The 19,071-nt window shown below is 49.0% G+C and overlaps 1 protein-coding gene across 1 annotated transcript in view; it reads right to left on the bottom strand.

The window, feature by feature from the left end:
• Positions 1–19,071, bottom strand: part of chd3 (chromodomain helicase DNA binding protein 3) — a gene marked incomplete at its 3' end in the record, with an annotated part of 171,320 nt that overhangs the window by 45,277 nt on the left and 106,972 nt on the right. Inside the window, 3 exon segments of the mRNA XM_084313205.1 lie at positions 7,960–8,045; positions 8,566–8,652; positions 15,048–15,225. Of these exon segments, the coding sequence (XP_084169331.1) occupies positions 7,960–8,045; positions 8,566–8,652; positions 15,048–15,225 (351 nt within the window).

Raw genomic sequence — 19,071 nt, 5'->3', positions numbered from 1 at the left:
AAGCCCATTTAACACAATCAGTAACATTTAGATCAACTCAAAAAAGGCAACGGAAATATCATTTGACATTTTTATTTTTTGACCTCTTCCAGACTTTTAAAGGAAAAACAATATTGTTTTTAATACACATAGACCTCCTGTTCACTGTAAAGTGCCACGTTTTGATATATTGAGCTTTAAACTTTAAGTTAAATGTTTTGGAACTCGCAACACGCAACCGTTTTATGTTGCATGATCATGAATACATTTATTTTGTATTGTATTTTTTATGTTTAAATATCAACATTATCTGTCCACCCTCAGTACATTTACTATCAATATAATATACTCGTCTGACTTCATGTGATCTTTCCAAACGCACACACACACACAGAGAAGGGAGAATGTCTGCCCTCCTCCTCACTCTGCCCGTCTGCTGTTCTCTCTATATAAATATGGCTATGAACAGCTTGTTGTTAGCTCATGCTAACGTAACGTTCATTTCGGACTTTATGACGCGAGGATTGCAAAGCATGTTATATGCATTTGACCCGTTGCCGAATAAAACAGCAGGGATTTGTTTTGGGTCGCGACAACACTATCTACTAGCTCTGTTTCAATGTCCGCGTTCCAAACGCTGCTGAGACGAGTCCTGCAGTCACCTGCTGTGTTGTGAGCTGAGCCGAGCGGATATGAGTCACTGCTCGCAACTCGCGGGGATATTGTTCGCTAGGGATTATGGGATTTGGTGTTTGATATATGGAGTTTTACGCAGAAGGGACATTGTATTTAATCGCACAAGACTACAAGTACCAAGCCATCGCGGGCCATCGCACCAGTGCTATTGAAGTCAATCCTTTTATCGCACAGACTGACGTCAGTGTCGCACGTGCAACATATATATCGCACTGTACTGCCCTGCTGTAGCATAAGAATTATATAAGGTACACTCGTAGGTCAGCTGGAGATACTAGGGGGGGGGTTCCCTCCGGTTGTAAGCCAGCAGGGGAGAGGAATGTTCGAATGCAAAAGTCTGGATCAACGAGGAATCAATAAGCTCCAGCTACGGGAGGCGGTACATATACTCCCCTCGATCGGCAGACGAAAGCAGCAGCTATAATCCAAGTATGCGCGACAGCATAGGTGAAAGCCAGCCAGCCTCTTCCTAGAGACGGGCTCGAGTGATGCTCCTCACGGGTAGGTCCCACAACAGTGGGGTAGACGGTTCTCTGCTCCAGCAGCCACAGTACCAAAGCAATAATCCAGCCGGAAAAGGCTCTGCATTCACCGGTGTAGATTCTCCTGTGCACGGTACTTCACATTAACTAGGTCGAACTTGACGTTATTTCACTAAGCTCTGACACTTTTACTATCCTATTCGCACGCGGTTCTAAGTGCTCTATTTAGATGCAAGGTTGCTCACTTCACTTGGTCGTTGACTCGTGATGAAGGCTTCAACTTGTTGGGTTAACTCGTTTGAGGGTAACTAACTGCTGTATCCACCTGCAACGTATTTATACGTAAGGTGAATAATCTAGTGCCAACCTCAGTTCTGTCTCGTATTACTGCGCAAGCCTGGGCATGTTGAGACATGTCTTAGCGGTGACTTTGAACTAGACATTGGGGGTATGGCCGTGGCGCCTAGGGGGTCGCTGTCCAATAGGAGAACGAATATTATGGTCTGGCCTGTACCAGGTAAAGGGATATTCCGTGTATATGTACAAAGAATATACAAGGGATATCAAACGATATACAAATATTATACATGGGATCTCAAGCAATAAATATATATATTCGCTTTAATCTGACCCTTTGTAACAGCCGCCTCCTAATTAGTCCGCACCTAATTAGATAAGCAGATACAGATTAACCGTCTTGTCCACTACTCAATGTCCGTTGTGAGGAGTAGGGCAATTCACAAAGTCAGTGGGTCATGGTCGTCATTAAGAGAGTCGGGGAGCCTTGGCAACTCTATCAGCCTCGCCACGGGTCGGGTGTATGTCCGTCCCTGGACGAGCACTTCTGCCGCTCTGACCTTTCCGTCGGCACCAGTGATCACTTTGCTTACGCGGCCGGCCGGCCACACAGCTCGGGGTAGTGACTGGTCTATGGTCATGACGACTGTGTCCACTTTTAAGTTGTCCCCGTCCTTGACCCGCTTCTGACGGGCTGGAAGGGATGGTAGGGGGGTTAGGAGGAAGCGGGCCTGAGACTGCTTTGATCTGTGCTTGGCTGTGCCTCCACCTCCTCCGTCTGTTTCTCTTGTTTGCTCTGTACCCCGTCTGAGGAGGGGCTGGTTCCGGCCGCCCCATCAAGGAGTCGCTTGGGGTGCTGGGTTCGAGGTCAGCTACGTCTGTAGCGCAGCTGAGGGGGGTGGAGTTCGGAACTCCCTCTTGTGCCCACGGTTCTCTCACAGGCTTCTCGCCTAGTGTCAATAGCCTCTCAACGGGCTGTACGAGAGAGTGGCCGGTGTCGCTCACCTTTGTGTGCAGGCAGCGTGTAGGCGTGGGTGGACTGTCAAGTCCATAGAGGGGGCCCTGGAGCGTCCACCCCAGTCGGGTCTGAACCGCGACTGGGCATCCTTTGGGTCCGATGTGGGCCGCCTCAATTGGGAGAATGAGGTCCGCGTGGTCGGAGCCGATGAGCAGGGTCGGTGTGGCGCCGTCGATAAGCGGTATAGGTAGTCTGCGTAGGTGCACGTACTTCGCCATCAGCTGTGGGATGGGGTAGGTGTACTGTGACAGGCCTATGTCGGGGCTGGTGAAGACGTTGGTAATACTATACTGCTTCTCGGGCTGGTCCACCGCTGCTATCTTGAAGGAGACATTTTCACCCTTTATGGTCTTCTGGTCTCTTCTGATGGTACGTATGGTCATTGTTCCTTTGGCACCCCGCAGGCCCAACTGGGCTGCGGCGGAAGCGAGGAGGAGAGTCTTTTCAGACCCATCGTCTAGGACGGCGTAAGTGTCCAGGACCTTGTCCTCGTAGCTCAGGAGCACTCTGACCACTTTGATGAGCACTCGGGGGGTCCCGCTATGCTGGTCTATATGGAGCACTCCTGTTGGTCGGTTGCCTTGGATCTTCTGGTGGGCCCCGCACAGTGCTGCGCGGTAAGCGGCGCCCGCCTGGGCCGCCTCACGCCACTGGTCAACTTGGACGGGGTTCAGTGTCTTATATTCGGCGCACTGCGCCAGCCAGTGTCCGCCGTCGCAGTAGGTACAGCAGGGGGCGGTCTGGTGGCTCTTCGGTACTGGTGCCACCGCCTCGGCCTGGTACATTACCGTGACGGGCCCACTTTGTTGTCCTGGCGGACGCCTGTTGATGTCATGCAGGACCTCCAAGTGGGCGCCACCGCACCTGCTGCACTTCTTCTTCAAACGGCACTCAGCTGCCATATGGCTGCGCGCGCAGCGGAAGCAGCGGCGGTGGTCTTTGATCCACTGACTCACCTCGTCCGTGGTCAGCTTCTTGAAAGGGTCGCATTGATACAGCCGATGTTCCCCTTCGCAGTACTGGCATTCAATCTTCCACTCCTCTTTCGTCGAGGGGTTGTTGTGGTTCTTGTGCTGCGGTACTGATTCGGCTTGGTGCATAACGGTCACCGACCGGCGGTTATCATTTGATCCCCGAGGTCCTGGTCTTGGGCTTGGTCCACTCCACACGAACGTGTCCAGTCGTAGGCTGCTGACTTCTCTCGCGAGGAAGTCAGATAAGTCTAGAAGGGATGCCTCTGGGCCGTTGGGGTCGCGGTGGTCTCGCTGCCGCCGAAAACGCTCTTGTCGGGCGGGAGGGAGCTTCTCTAATATTCTTTCTACATTAGAGTTAGCGTACAGTTCGTATATCCCTTTTTCCTTTTGGGACCCCAGCATCCCTACCAGGGACTGTACCTTGATAGAGAGGTCATCCAATGCTCTGTTGTCACTTGCTGGGGGGAGGCGGTCGATATCTCTTATTTCCTGTATCACGTAGTCCCATATGCGTCCATAGCGCTGGTCGAGGGCTACTAGAGCCGCGGTGTATGGGGTACTTGAGTTGGAATATGCCAGCGCTATATTATGCGCTCTGGGCACCTTCAGGTGCTTGAGGAGGATAGCATATTTGTACGTCTCATCGGGGACGTCGGACATCATAGTCTCTAAGCACATCCGTAGCTCCGTGTACTGTGCTCTGTCCTCGCGTGTAAAATCCGGGAACGTCGGTGTGCCAAGGTACGATGCCATGGATGGCTGGCACATCGGTGAGCGTTGGGGGAGAGGCCTCCTGGGCGAGTCTCCCCGTACGTGTCGTCGTGGGCTGGTACTTGGTGGGTACCAGGGGCCGGGTACCCAGGTGCTGTTCCTCGGTGCTGACGGTGCGTCAAACTCACCCTTGAGTTGAGTCGGGGGTCTGTAACGCAGTGACTCGGGGCTGACGTCTGCGCTGTACTGGGCCTCCTGGTCCAGAGTACGTTGCTGCTGGTCGGGGCTGTACTGGGCCTCCTGGTCCAGAGTACGTTGCTGCTGGTCGGCTTGACATTCCTCCTCTTCCTCTTCCTCTTCCTCTGCTAGGTCCTGGAGTCTTCTAGTCAGTCTCTCGGCGACGTAGGCCGGTTCTTCCCGGTTGCTGGGTCTCGTATGGACCGGCCGGGGAGGGGGTTCGGAGACGTGGACAGGATTCTCCTGTTGGCAGGGTCCCGGGTCGCTTGGTCGGGTAGGGGAATGTGCCCTAGACCCTTGTCGTGATGATCTCCGGGAGCTCCGTGCGGAGAGAGGGGGTGTCGCCATGGCGATCAATTGTTCTACCATCTGCGCCTGCAGCCGGTCGCGCTCTGCTTCGCGCTGGGCATGGGCGGCGTCGCGCTGTGCTTCGCGGTGGGCATTGGCGGCGTCGCGCTGTGCATTGGCGGCGGCGTGCTGCACATCGGCGCGGCCTCTTTCAATGTTCTCTTCCGTCTGAAGGCGTCTGGTCTCCAGTCTTATGCGGTCGTCTTCACTCCTTTGTTGCGCCTGGAAGCGCTCTCGCTCGGTTGCAGCGTGTTCGCGCTCACTGAGGGCTTGCGCTTGGAGTTGCGCATGAAAGCGCTCTCGTTGGTCTGCAGCTTGTTCGCGCTCGCTCGTCTGTTGCGCTTGGAGTCGATCGCGTTCACCCTGAAGTCGATCGCGTTCGGTGGAGGCTGCCAGGGTGGCGATGAATGCCTGCGCCAGCATCTTGTCCGCTTCGCTGGGGGAAGACACCGATGGAGGTGATCGGCTTCTGGCAGTGCTCGTTGGAGATCTGTTCTCTGGGCGCGCCTCGAGGTCCGTCTCCTGGGCGCGCTTCTCTTCTGGTAGTGGGTCGGGTTCTGTCCCTGGAGCGCTTTCTTTATCCTGGAGCTCTCCGGGGACCGTCCCGTTGACGTTGTCTGGGGGTATAGTCCTGTCATGTCCCTCCTGGTCCCCCCTGTGAGCTTGGTCAGTTACGTTAGAACCCACTAGGGTCTCTACTGGCAGGGTCGCCTGGTCGGTAGGGTTTGACATGCTTTGACTATCCGCTTTATTTATTTTATCCGCAGTTAACGTCTGTATAAAGCTAGGTAGTAGACTGGCGGCGTAGTCCTCTAGGTCAGGGGTTCCCAAACTTTTCAGGCCGGGGCCCAGAAAATAAGGCGTCAGAGAGCCGCGGCCCAATGCACATCGTCTGGCTTTTTTTTTTTTTGTCATGCGACCGATTTTTTAAGCCAAATATCACTTCAATCCTATTAAGTTAGTTCAAGTTAGTTATTCATTTATATGTGCTATTTATGAGAGGGCTAACTTGTTGCAAAATAATAATGATAATAATAATAGCCTCATTAAAATACTATTGTTGCTTCGGTTGTTTTCAGCGTTTTATGTGCATAATCTGTTATTTAGTTTGAAATGTTCGTTGAAATAAGTAGATTTTTCGTTTTTGTTTATTTATTAAGTTAATATAAAACCATATAGTCACATTTTAGAATACAATAGAATAGAATTTTAGAATACAACTAGAAACACTGTCCTGGCCTGCTTCTAAGTTCAGTGGCCTGACAAAAAAAATTAAAATAAAAAAATAAAAAAAATAAAAATAAAAAATAAAAAAAATATATTTTTTTATTTATTTTTTTTTTTTTTAAATCATCTCGCGGCCCACCCGTGGCTGCTCGCGGCCCACCTTTGGGTCGCGACCCCGACTTTGGGAACCACTGCTCTAGGTAAGGAGGTGGCTGCCGTCTGCGCTGCGGGCGTTCTAGCTTAGGAGAGCCGTTTGTGGAGTGTTCACCGCTGGCCATGTCAATATTAATATTATATTAATATTACGCTAATTACCCTCCGGCTCGAAGGACCAATTGTAACTGAGGGGTACAATTCCCTGACTGTATTGAATAAGTATGGTATCATTAAACCACTACTGAGTTATGTACATTACTACTGGCCATACAGTACACAGGTATATGTGATGAATACCCACACAATAACACGGCTTAACAAGAAAGTACTGTTTATAATATTTATTAGAAGAGCATCAAGATTATCTTACATTTATTAAGAATGAGAGTTGCGCTTGTAAGGCGAAGAATGTGCATGAATAGGTCAAGAGCGTAAGTCCATGAGCATATTACGAAGGGGATAATTAATACCACCTGTAGCATAAGAATTATATAAGGTACACTCGTAGGTCAGCTGGAGATACTAGGGGGGGGTTCCCTCCGGTTGTAAGCCAGCAGGGGAGAGGAATGTTCGAATGCAAAAGTCTGGATCAACGAGGAATCAATAAGCTCCAGCTACGGGAGGCGGTACATATACTCCCCTCGATCAGCAGACGAAAGCAGCAGCTATAATCCAAGTATGCGCGACAGCATAGGTGAAAGCCAGCGAGCCTCTTCCTAGAGACGGGCTCGAGTGATGCTCCTCACGGGTAGGTCCCACAGCAGTGGGGTAGACGGTTCTCTGCTCCAGCAGCCACAGTACCAAAGCAATAATCCAGCCGGAAAAGGCTCTGCATTCACCGGTGTAGATTCTCCTGTGCACGGTACTTCACATTAACTAGGTCGAACTTGACGTTATTTCACTAAGCTCTGACACTTTTACTATCCTATTCGCACGCGGTTCTAAGTGCTCTATTTAGATGCAAGGTTGCTCACTTCACTTGGTCGTTGACTCGTGATGAAGGCTTCAACTTGTTGGGTTAACTCGTTTGAGGGTAACTAACTGCTGTATCCACCTGCAACGTATTTATACGTAAGGTGAATAATCTAGTGCCAACCTCAGTTCTGTCTCGTATTACTGCGCAAGCCTGGGCATGTTGAGACATGTCTTAGCGGTGACTTTGAACTAGACATTGGGGGTATGGCCGTGGCGCCTAGGGGGTCGCTGTCCAATAGGAGAACGAATATTATGGTCTGGCCTGTACCAGGTAAAGGGATATTCCGTGTATATGTACAAAGAATATACAAGGGATATCAAACGATATACAAATATTATACATGGGATCTCAAGCAATAAATATATATATTCGGTTTAATCTGACCCTTTGTAACAGTAGTAGTAGTAGTAGTAGTAGTAATAGTAGTAGTAGTAGTAGTAGTAGTAGTAGTAGTAGTAGTAGTAGTAGTACTAATGGTAGTAGTAGTAGTAGTAGTAGTAGTAGTAGTAGTAGAAGTAGTAGTACTAATGGTAGTAGTAGTAGTAGTAGTAGTAGTAGTAGTAGTAGTAGTAGTAGTAGTAGTAGTAATAGTAGTAGTAGTAGTAGTAGTAGTAGTAGTAGTAGTAGTAGTAGTAGTAGTAGTAGTAGTAATAGTAATAGTAATAGTGAGTTGACACCATTCCAACACTATCACTCCAATCCAAGTTGTTACAAAATGGACCAAGTGCAAGAGCTCACATTAAAACCAAGCGCACATCAAAAACAGGCCTCTCATACAGCAGCCATAAATCTAACAATATCACAATACAAAGGCCTGAGAGAAAAAAACACAACCAGCTCTAATAGAGATGACCAGACCTCGAGGTTGCCTCCCACTCTGGCCAGTAGGGGGGGCAGTGGTTTATCCTTCTCATTCCTCATTTGGCGACGTGACTGTCTTCGACCTGCACAGACGAGGGGAAGGAGGCAAAGGGATTGATAGCAACAAAAATAGTGTGCCACCAAGGGAGCAACAGGAGGTGGTAGTAGAGGGGACTAGTCAATAACAACAGTCTTGACACTACATTCTACAGTAACCTCTTTGATAAGCCGCATTTTGCAAACTCGAATCTTGAGCCACTTAGAATCAGTGCAAACAAATAAACAGCAATCTGTCATCCCCTTCAAATCTATTGTGTGCATTATACTCTTAACTGATGCTATCGAAATCCTTTCAAGTTAACCGCCCGAAGCATTTGCTTTCGATTACCTGCGGCACAAGAAGGGGTGATCGACATTTGCATATTTTTGGAACAATCTGCGAACCGAGATCGATCCGTGCCAGAGAAGTAAATGAATCCATTTCGGATGATAATGCAACACAGGCTCGCTCGTGGGGAATGGGAGCTACGGAGACAGCATTCCATTGCTCTGAGAGCTGGGGGGGCTCTGCTCTCTCCTCGGGGGGGGGGGGTTTCTCCTTACCTTCCGGCCTCTCGTCAAAGTCCTCGTCCTCCTCCTCGGAGCCCACAGAGTACTCGGACTGGTTATCTGAAACATCAGCATGCCACTCTGAAACAGCACATGTCGGGGTGGCATGTCAATAGGCTAAAGGCCCATTCACTTCCACATGCTAATAGCAGTAGCTCTCAGACAGCAGTGGTGGAAGAAGTAAACGGTTCCTTTACTTAAAAGAACACGCCAACATTTTGGGAAATTAGCTTACCGTCTTCTCCAGAGAGAGACAAGAAGATAGATACCAGTTTCGTCTCTGTGCGTTCAGTAGAAAGCTATCTGGCTGCACGTTAGCCTAGCTTAGCACAATGAATGGAAGCGGACATGGCCTAGGTTTTGTCCAACTAACACCTCTCCCGAAGGCTAACCGGCCATGTCCGCTTCCATTCATTGTGCTAAGCTAGGCTAACATGCAGCCAGATAGATTTCTACTGAACGCACAGAGAGGAAACTGGTATCTATCTTCTTGTCTCTCTCTGGAGAAGACGGTAAGCTAAATGTTGGCGTGTTTCTTTAAGTAAAAGTAGAAATATCGAGACCGAATAGTACTCTGGTAAAAGTAAAAGTCCTCTGTTCAAAATCCTACTTGAGTAAAAGTAGAAAAGTGTTTGATATTGTATCGAAAGTATCGAAAGTTATCGAAGTATCGAAAGTTAAAGTATATGCGTTCTACGTGATGTTTGTGTATTCCAGTGCTTGGGAGCGTTCAATCCTCGAACTATTGACCTCTAAATGTTAAAGTGGTATGTGGTCCAGTTATGCTGCTCTGATTAAAGGTTATGTTAAAGTGGTATGTGGTCCAGTTATTCTGCTCTGATTAAAGGTGATGTTAAAGTGGTATGTGGTCCAGTTATGCTGCTCTGATTAAAGGTTATGTTAAAGTGGTATGTGGTCCAGTTATGCTGCTCTGATTAAAGGTGGTGTTAAAGTGGTATGTGGTCCAGTTATGCTGCTCTGATTAAAGGTTACGTTAAAGTGGTATGTGGTCCAGTTATGCTGCTCTGATTAAAGGTTATGTTAAAGTGGTATGTGGTCCAGTTATGCTGCTCTGATTACGTTCAGCAACTCCGAAGTTGGCAGGGCTTTAAATGTGAAAGTATATAATCTTCATCAATTCTTGCCATGTTTTCTATGCAAAATATTTTTCTTCAAAGTAACTAGTCACTGCTGGGTTCAGATAAATGTAGTGGAGTAAAAGTATAAAGTTCCCAAAAATGTAAATACTCCAAAATTATACATAAGTACAGTACTTGAGTAAAAAAAATACTTAGTTACTTTCCACCACTATCAATATACAGTTGAACTATCAAGGATACATGGCTGTTTTTTCCATCATCATTGCAAGATAAGACAAAATGAGAAAGAAACATAACGTTGTCCCTTGGCTCAGCCTCCCGACAGCATCTTAGGGTTGTCATGCACATTAATATTTGAATTATTATTCAGGATGTTCGAGTAGTCCCAGTCGTCGCTAACAACGGCCAAGATGAACTCCTATGCCAACTCGGAGGGCCTGGATATGATTGCCGCTGAAAACGTGCCTATATTAGCCAAGACACGAGGAACACGATCCTGTTCATTCTGTTTCCATCGTGATATTCCAAATAATCTGTTTACTTGGGATATGAAGACATTCAGTTATCCTGATAGTAGCTTGATATAGATTCTTAATTGTAAAAATAATGCGTCCAAGTCAATAATGACCAGTCACTAACCTTCTTTTTGGGGGGAAAACTAGACATTAGCTTAAAGCTGGTTACGATACGATTGTACCCAACAACACTTTTTGTTATATTTGTTTAAATGCTAGTACCATCCTGACAGCCCACTGTAATATAAGAGAAATCAAGAAGGAATCCAAAAAAATCCATTGTTCCTCTGATCCTAAAATAACCTTTACCAATCATTTTATTTGGACTGAATGCAATGATTGGCCGAGCTACCTGGCTGTCTAACTACATCCACTGGTGCGTGCACGCTGCCAGCCAATCAGGGCAGTGGAAGACTAGCCATATAGCTAATGCTGCAGCTGCTAGCTAGTTGGAACTCCCGGTCTACCGTTAGATTAGAAATTAGAAAAGTTGATTATTATAATATTTTTTTATTATGGCAGACAACCTTCAAGCTCCACCTCCAGCAGCTTCCACTGCAAAAGAAGCGACAGGGCTAATAAGACCAGAGTGAACATCGGCTCAGCTTCTCAGCGATGGGGTCAACTGACGCAGCTAAAGGGGTACCTGAAAAGTGATGCGACCAGGGAACAAACTTAACTTTTTGACTTACCAGCCATTTGGCTGGTAGATTTTAAAAACTACCAGCCAGGCAGATTTTTTACCAGCCAAAAATAAAAAATAGCTTTTTAGTATATCGCCATGTGTTATTATTACTATATAATACTCTCATATGCTATTTTCAATTAATATCATAAACAACATAAGGAATATTAGCATAATTTTGAGTGGACTGAAGGAATGAGTCAGCGTTAATAGTTTTAAATGCAAATAATTTATTGAAACATAGAAGTGGGGTCGGGGACACACACACTGTTTCAACTCACCACCCCGCATCATATTGTAGTCTAGTCTGTCTTCAAACTTCCACTCCTCTCGAAACCTTTTTATATTTGAATATCAACATTATCTGTGCATCCTCAGTAATCCTCAGTTTACTACAATATACTCCTCTCCTGAGTCCTGACTAGTGACTTCATCGTCTTTCCAAACGCACGCACACACACACACAGAGAAAGGGAGAGTGCCCCCCCCCCCCCCCATTTCCATTTCCCCAGTCCACACTGTCTGCTGTTCTCTATGGCTCTGCCGCTGATCAAGATTAGCTTGTTAGCTTACGCTAACATAACGTTCATTTCGGGCGATGTGGGCATAAAGGAATGGCGACGATGCAATGCATGTTGGATGCATTTGACCCGTTGTGAGAAGAAGAAAAAACCACAGACTTATTTCGGCTCGCAAAATAGGCGCACTGCTGAGTAGCTCTGCTCTCAGGGAACAAACTTAACTTTTTGACTTACCAGCCATTTGGCTGGTAGATTTAAAAAACTACCAGCCAGGCAGATTTTTTACCAGCCATTGGCGGTTGGCTGGTACTTATTTTGTTCCCTGGATGCGACGATCGCAGAGTTTCTCTTGGACAGGTAATATTACTTTGTTTGTTTTGTCCCGGGGAGGGGGATGTTATTTTCCTTTAGTGTACAACGCTTAGGGAGGGGCTTCACTGCTTCACTCAGAGGGAGGGCTGAAGGGAGAGGCGGGGCTTATGAGCTGTGGGAGGGGCTTCACTGCTTCAGTCAGAGGGAGGGCTGAAGGGAGAGGTGGGGCTTATGAGCTGTGGGAGGGGCTTCACTGCTTCACTCAGAGGGAGGGCTGAAGGGAGAGGCGGGGCTTATGAGCTGTGGGAGGGGCTTCACTGCTTCACTCAGAGGGAGGGCTGAAGGGAGAGGCAGGGTTTATGAGCTGTGGGAGGGGCTTCCCTACTTCACTCAGAGGGAGGGCTGAATGGAGAGGCGGGGCTTATGACCTGTGGGAGGGGCTTCACTGCTTCATTCAGAGGGAGGGCTGAAGGGAGAGGTGGGGCTTATTAGCTGTGGGAGGGGCTTCACTGCTTCACTCAGAGGGAGGGCTGAAGGGAGAGGTGGGGCTTATGAGCTGTGGGAGGGGCTTCACTGCTTCACTCAGAGGGAGGGCTGAAGGGAGAGGCGGGGCTTATGAGCTGTGGGAGGGGCTTCCCTGCTTCACAAAGAGGGAGGGCTGAAGGGAGAGGTGGGGCTTATGAGCTGTGGGAGGGGCTTCACTGCTTCACTCAGAGGGAGGGCTGAAGGGAAAGGCGGGGCTTATGAGCTGTGGGAGGGGCTTCACTGCTTCACTCAGAGGGAGGGCTAAGGGAGAGGCGGGGCTTATGAGCTGTGGGAGGGGCTTCACTGCTTCACTCAGAGGGAGGGCTGAAGGGAAAGGCAGGCTCATGAGCTGTGGGAGGGGCTTCACTGCTTCACTCAGAGGGAGGGCTGAAGGGAGAGGCGGGGCTTATGAGCTGTGGGAGGGGCTTCACTGCTTCACTCAGAGGGAGGGCTGAAGGGAAAGGCGGGGCTTATGAGCTGTGGGAGGGGCTTCACTGCTTCACTCAGAGGGAGGGCTGAAGGGAGAGGCGGGGCTTATGAGCTGTGGGAGGGGCTTCACTGCTTCACTCAGAGGGAGGGCTGAAGGGAGAGGCGGGGTTTATGAGCTGTGGGAGGGGCTTCCCTACTTCACTCAGAGGGAGGGCTGAATGGAGAGGCGGGGCTTATGACCTGTGGGAGGGGCTTCACTGCTTCATTCAGAGGGAGGGCTGAAGGGAGAGGTGGGGCTTATGAGCTGTGGGAGGGGCTTCACTGCTTCACTCAGAGGGAGGGCTGAAGGGAGAGGCGGGGCTTATGAGCTGTGGGAGGGGCTTCCCTGCTTCACAAAGAGGGAGGGCTGAAGGGAGAGGCGGGGCTTATGAGCTGTGGGAGGGGCTTCACTGCTTCACTCAGAGGGAGGGCTGAAGGGAAAGGCGGGGCTTATGAGCTGTGGGAGGGGCTTCACTGCTTCACTCAGAGGGAGGGCTAAGGGAAAGGCGGGGCTTATGAGCTGTGGGAGGGGCTTCACTGCTTCACTCAGAGGGAGGGCTGAAGGGAAGGGCTTATGAGCTGTGGGAGGGGCTTCACTGCTTCACTCAGAGGGAGGGCTGAAGGGAGAGGTGGGGCTTATGAGCTGTGGGAGGGGCTTCACTGCTTCACTCAGAGGGAGGGCTGAAGGGAAAGGCGGGGCTTATGAGCTGTGGGAGGGGCTTCACTGCTTCACTCAGAGGGAGGGCTAAGGGAGGCGGGGCTTATGAGCTGTGGGAGGGGCTTCCCTGCTTCACAAAGAGGGAGGGCTGAAGGGAGAGGCGGGGCTTATGAGCTGTGGGAGGGGCTTCACTGCTTCACTCAGAGGGAGGGCTGAAGGGAAAGGCGGGGCTTATGAGCTGTGGGAGGGGCTTCCCTACTTCACTCAGAGGGAGGGCTGAAGGGAGAGGCGGGGCTTATGAGCTGTGGGAGGGGCTTCCCTGCTTCACTCAGAGGGAGGGCTGAAGGGAGAGGCGGGGTTTATGAGCTGTGGGAGGGGCTTCCCTACTTCACTCAGAGGGAGGGCTGAATGGAGAGGCGGGGCTTATGACCTGTGGGAGGGGCTTCACTGCTTCATTCAGAGGGAGGGCTGAAGGGAGAGGTGGGGCTTATGAGCTGTGGGAGGGGCTTCACTGCTTCACTCAGAGGGAGGGCTGAAGGGAGAGGCGGGGCTTATGAGCTGTGGGAGGGGCCTCCCTACTTCACTCAGAGGGAGGGCTGAAGGGAAAGGCGGGGCTTATGAGCTGTGGGAGGGGCTTCCCTGCTTCACAAAGAGGGAGGGCTGAAGGGAGAGGCGGGGCTTATGAGCTGTGGGAGGGGCTTCACTGCTTCATTCAGAGGGAGGGCTGAAGGGAGAGGTGGGGCTTATGAGCTGTGGGAGGGGCTTCACTGCTTCACTCAGAGGGAGGGCTGAAGGGAGAGGCGGGGCTTATGAGCTGTGGGAGGGGCTTCACTGCTTCACTCAGAGGGAGGGCTGAAGGGAGAGGCGGGGCTTATGAGCTGTGGGAGGGGCTTCACTGCTTCACTCAGAGGGAGGGCTGATGGGAGAGGCGGGGCTTATGAGATGTGGGAGGGGCTTCACTGCTTCACTCAGAGGGAGGGCTGAAGGGAGAGGCGGGGCTTATGAGCTGTGGGAGGGGCTTCACTGCTTCACTCAGAGGGAGGGCTGAAGGGAGAGGCGGGGCTTATGAGCTGTGGGAGGGGCTTCCCTACTTCACTCAGAGGGAGGGCTGAATGGAGGGAAGCTGTGGATTTTCACAATCGTATATAGACCAGCTTTAAAAGTCTATAACACAGACCGGGTTCAGAAACCCCAGACTAGGCACGTGCACTTGCCCATGTGCCCCTTGATGACCAAAGTGGCCTTTTTTGCACTTTTTTTTTAATAATTCTTTTTTTTATTATTATTATTATTTTTTTTGTAAAGAGCAATGCCCATCCTCATCAAGAATCATTTTAATAATATTATAAATAAAAATTAATATTTGAATGCCTGTCTGTCTGAGGTGCATGGTTTTCTGTTATGTTGCGTGACGTGTCGCCCCCCCCCCTCTTGGAATGACAGGCCCATTAGCCAATAGAAATCTATAATACATTTTGATAAATCCCAAACTATTCTAAGGCATAATCATATAGTATGATGCAGTTTGCTGTAAGATTCCGTGTTACACTCTCTGAATATCGGTTGCTAATGCTATAGTGTGGCTGGTTACGTCACGCTGTAGTTGGTGTTCTAACATTTTGATACACCTGCCCCTCTAAAGGTCTCTGCCCGGCCCTGCCCCAGACCCAGGCCCCCGGTCGCTCACAGTACCTTGGTCTTCCTGGGCGGCGTCGTTGTAGTTGACAGGCTTGCGGTTCCGCTTCCCTTTGCCCAGCCTGCTGGCCAGGTCCTCCTGCTGCTGCTCGTAGTGGTGGCGGAGCAGCTTCTCCCAGTAGTCTGGGTCCACGTTCTCCTCCTGCTTAATGACCTCCCGCTCCACCTCCTCCACCTGAGGAGACAGAGGAGCGCCTTTCAGAACGCGCTGTACACGGCGGGCGGGAGGGGTTCATGTTTCTTTTTTTTTTTTATCCACTTTTTCTCTTCTTTTTCTATTTTCTCTCCCATCCCAATTTAGCCGTGCCAATTCTCCCCTCCCCTGTCTTGAACGTTGCTCGCATATGCCCCCCACTGGTCGGTTGTAGGGAGGATAGAAGCCTTGCATCACGTGTCCCCTCCGATAATTTTTTTTGTATTTTATTTTTTTATTATTTTTTAAACAAACACATAAACAAACATGACAACACACGGTAAGATATACAAGCATTAGTTGACAGTGCACATCCAATGAAATCACATTTTAGTTAATTGTCTTATCAAGTTCAAGTTCTTTAATAGTTGTCATACAGAAGTACAGAATACTTTCATACAAAATGCTTCTTACTGTTACGCTCCAGAGACTGTGCTAGACAAGATAGTATCAAATAACATAATAACATAATATAGCATGAATTTAGAAGAAGAGAATGAGGTCACAGTGTTCGGTATAGACATATGTACAATGTTCTGAGTTACCATATAATATACAATACACAATACTATGCAGTGTACTAATGTACAGTACTATCTAGTGCAAAGCAGAAATGGGATGAGGTACAATTTTAGGTACAATTTACAGTAAGGTGTACGAGTTGTAGTGCAATCCTTCATCCATAAATATAAAGTGTGGGGAGTGGGTGCTACAGTGTGTTTGTTTAAAGTGGGTGTGTGCTATAAAGTGTGTGGAGTGGGTGCTACAGTGTGTTTGTTTAAAGTGAGTGTGTGCGTGTGGATGTGTGTGCTATGTGCGTTTGGTGGTTGTTGTTGTGTAGTGTTCATTCATTGTTCGTTTAGCAGCCTGATGGCCTGGGGATAGAAGCTACTTCTGAGTCTTTCTGTGCTCGCCTTGAGACTCCGGTATCGCTTGCCTGACCGCAGCAGTTCAAAGAGGCAGTTGTTCGGGTGACTGGAGTCTTTAATGATTCTCTTAGCCTTGCCCTTGCAACGCTTGTAGTAAATGTTCTGGAGGGTGGGGAGCCCCCCTCCAATTGTGCGTTCGGCTGCACGTGTCACTCTTTGTAGTCTGCTTCGGTCTTTTGCAGTGCTATTCCCAAACCAGGAGGTGATGTTGCCGGTCAAGATGCTCTCTATTGTACATGAGTAGAAGTTCTTAAGGATCTTCTGGCTGACTTGGAACTTCCTTAGGCGCCTGAGGAAGTAGAGGCGTTGTCGTGCCTTCTTCACCACACTGTTAATGTGTGTGGTCCATGTCAAGTCCTCGGATATGTAGGCTCCGAGGTACTTGAAGCTGTTGACTCTCTCAACCGGTGCCCCGTCGATGCTGAGGGGGCTGTAGTCCTTGACCCCCGACCTCCTGAAGTCCACAATCATCTCCTTTGTTTTGCTGACGTTCAGGGAGAGGCTGTTTTCCTGGCACCATCCCGCCAGGACCTTGACCTCTTCCAGGTAGGCCCTCTCGTCGTTGGCAGAGATCAGGCCCACCACCACTGTGTCGTCAGCAAATTTGACGATTGTATTGCTACTCCGCTGAGCCACACAGTCGTGTGTGTACAGGGAGTAGAGGAGGGGACTCAGAACACAGCCCTGGGGGGCCCCTATGTTGAGGGTGATGGATGAGGAGATGCAGTTGCCTGCTCTCACCACCTGGGGTCTGCCAGTCAGGAAGTCCAAGACCCACTGGCAGAGGTCATAGCCCAAGCCCAGGTCCCTGAGCTTGGCTATGAGTATGGAGGGGACTATGGTATTGAATGCCGAGCTGTAGTCGATGAATAGCATTCTCACATAGTTCCCCTGCCTCTTGTCCAGGTGTGATGCTGCTGTGTGCAGCACATGGGATATGGCGTCCTCCGTGGACCTGTTGGGGCGGTATGCAAATTGCAGGGGGTCCATGTTGATTGGGAGGGAGGAGCAGATGTAGCCCTTTACTAGCTTCTCGAAGCACTTCATGGCTATGGAGGTGAGAGCTACAGGGCGGTAGTCGTTGAGGCAAGCAGGCTTGGATTTTTTGGGTACAGGGATAATAGTGGACTTCTTCAGGCAGGTGGGGATGACAGCCTGTTCTAAGGACAGGTTAAATATGTCAGTGAATACTGGGGCCAGTTGGTCGGCACAGACTTTTAGGACGCGGCCGGGGATGCCGTCTGGACCTGCTGCCTTCCTGATATTCACTTTTTTAAAGGTCCGCCTCACCTCATGCTCTGTTACCCTGAACACTGCGCCTCCATCAGCAGCCGACCCCCCCCCCCCCCATTGCCGAGGCTTGTGAGCTGGTGTTGTTATTACCAGCATCAAACCTCGCATAGAAGGTATTGAGGTCATTTGCTAAGGAGATGTCACTGTTCAGTTTGAGGGAGGCGCCTTTGTAGTCTGTCATCGTTTTGAGCCCCTGCCACATAGCTCTAGAGTCAGCTTGTTCAAACTGGAGTTCAATTTTATCCCTGTAGCGTCGTTTGGCCTCTGACACAGTCCTCCTTACGTTGTATCGCGCCACCTTGTGGTCATTCATGTTGCCTGCCTCTAGGCCGTCGTTGTATGCTTTGGTGCGCTCTCTCAGAGCTTCACGGACGGATTTGTCTACCCAGGGTTTTTGATTTGGGTAAACTTTCATTTTGGTAGTGGGGATTGTTTCTTTCACCCTAGTACAAACATAGTCCAGCACTGTCTCCGTGTAGGCATTAATGTTATCTGTGTCGCGGAACACATTCCAGTCTGTGTTGTGAAATACCCTTAATACCTGTTATCTAAAAACCTACACACATATGCTCCAGCTCGTACCCCCCCCTCCCGGACCCCCCATTGGATAATCCATCCATTTTCCCTCGCTCCTAACCAGACATTACCATTATATGCTAGCTTTTATTTTCTCCACCATTTCTAACCACAATGTCATTTTGGATTCATTGAGACCCAAAATTCTTGCTGTAGATATTTCTTGATAGATCACATCGAGATATGTAATAATCCAGACCTTTCGGCACATTTTTTCCGGTTGGAACCATTGTGATGCTATCAGCTTTTTAGCCACTGTGATACCCGATAAAACCAATCTCTTTAGCTGTGGATGTACTGCACACTCAAAAACGTCATTCAGCAGTAATACAGAGGGGTGTACAGGTATATTCCAAGTTAAGAGATTTGATAATTGCTGGGTCACCTCTTTCCAGAATATCTTAACTGGTGGGCAGTCCCAGTACATGTGCATAAATGTCCCCTCGTCCCCATTTGTACATAAGGAGCATTTGGAGTCTTGTATAAGACCCATTTTTTTCAGTCTTATAGGAGTCAAGTATGTCCTGTGAATATAGTTAAGATTGATTTGTTGATGGTCCGGGTTCCTTGATGTGAGTCGAACATTTGCCCAGGCTTCTTGCCAATCAAAATCACTTTCCAGGTCTGGTATATCCCTCCTCCAGACGGAGTCTAGGTGGAGGGTTTCATATGAGGACGTTAGTAATTGATGATAAAAATCTGAAACAAAACCTATTGATGTCTCTCTTTCATAGAAGAATTTGTGGTATCTGTGGTGTTCAATTGGTTTCGTTAATGGAACACCCTGAGTCTTCAAACATAACAATAACTGTATGTAAAAAAGATGTGTGGACTTGGTGAGATTACATTTTTTCCGTATTTCTTCATAACTACAGAAACCCTGTTTGTTAAAAACATCCCCTAATGAGTGTATGCCTTGCTTTTCCCATATAGGGAATCTTATAAGGAAGTTCAGAGTATCGGGGAAGATACTCCAGTCCTTCTACTCAGGAGCTGTAGAGAGCATCTTGACCGGAAACATCACTGCCTG

The sequence above is a fragment of the Notolepis coatsorum genome (genome assembly GCF_963971535.1).
Source record: "Notolepis coatsorum genome assembly, chromosome: 4".
Classification (NCBI taxonomy): Eukaryota; Metazoa; Chordata; class Actinopteri; order Aulopiformes; family Paralepididae; genus Notolepis; species Notolepis coatsorum.
The sequence above is the reverse complement of the archived record's forward strand: the minus strand, read 5'-3'. Positions and strand labels throughout refer to the sequence as shown.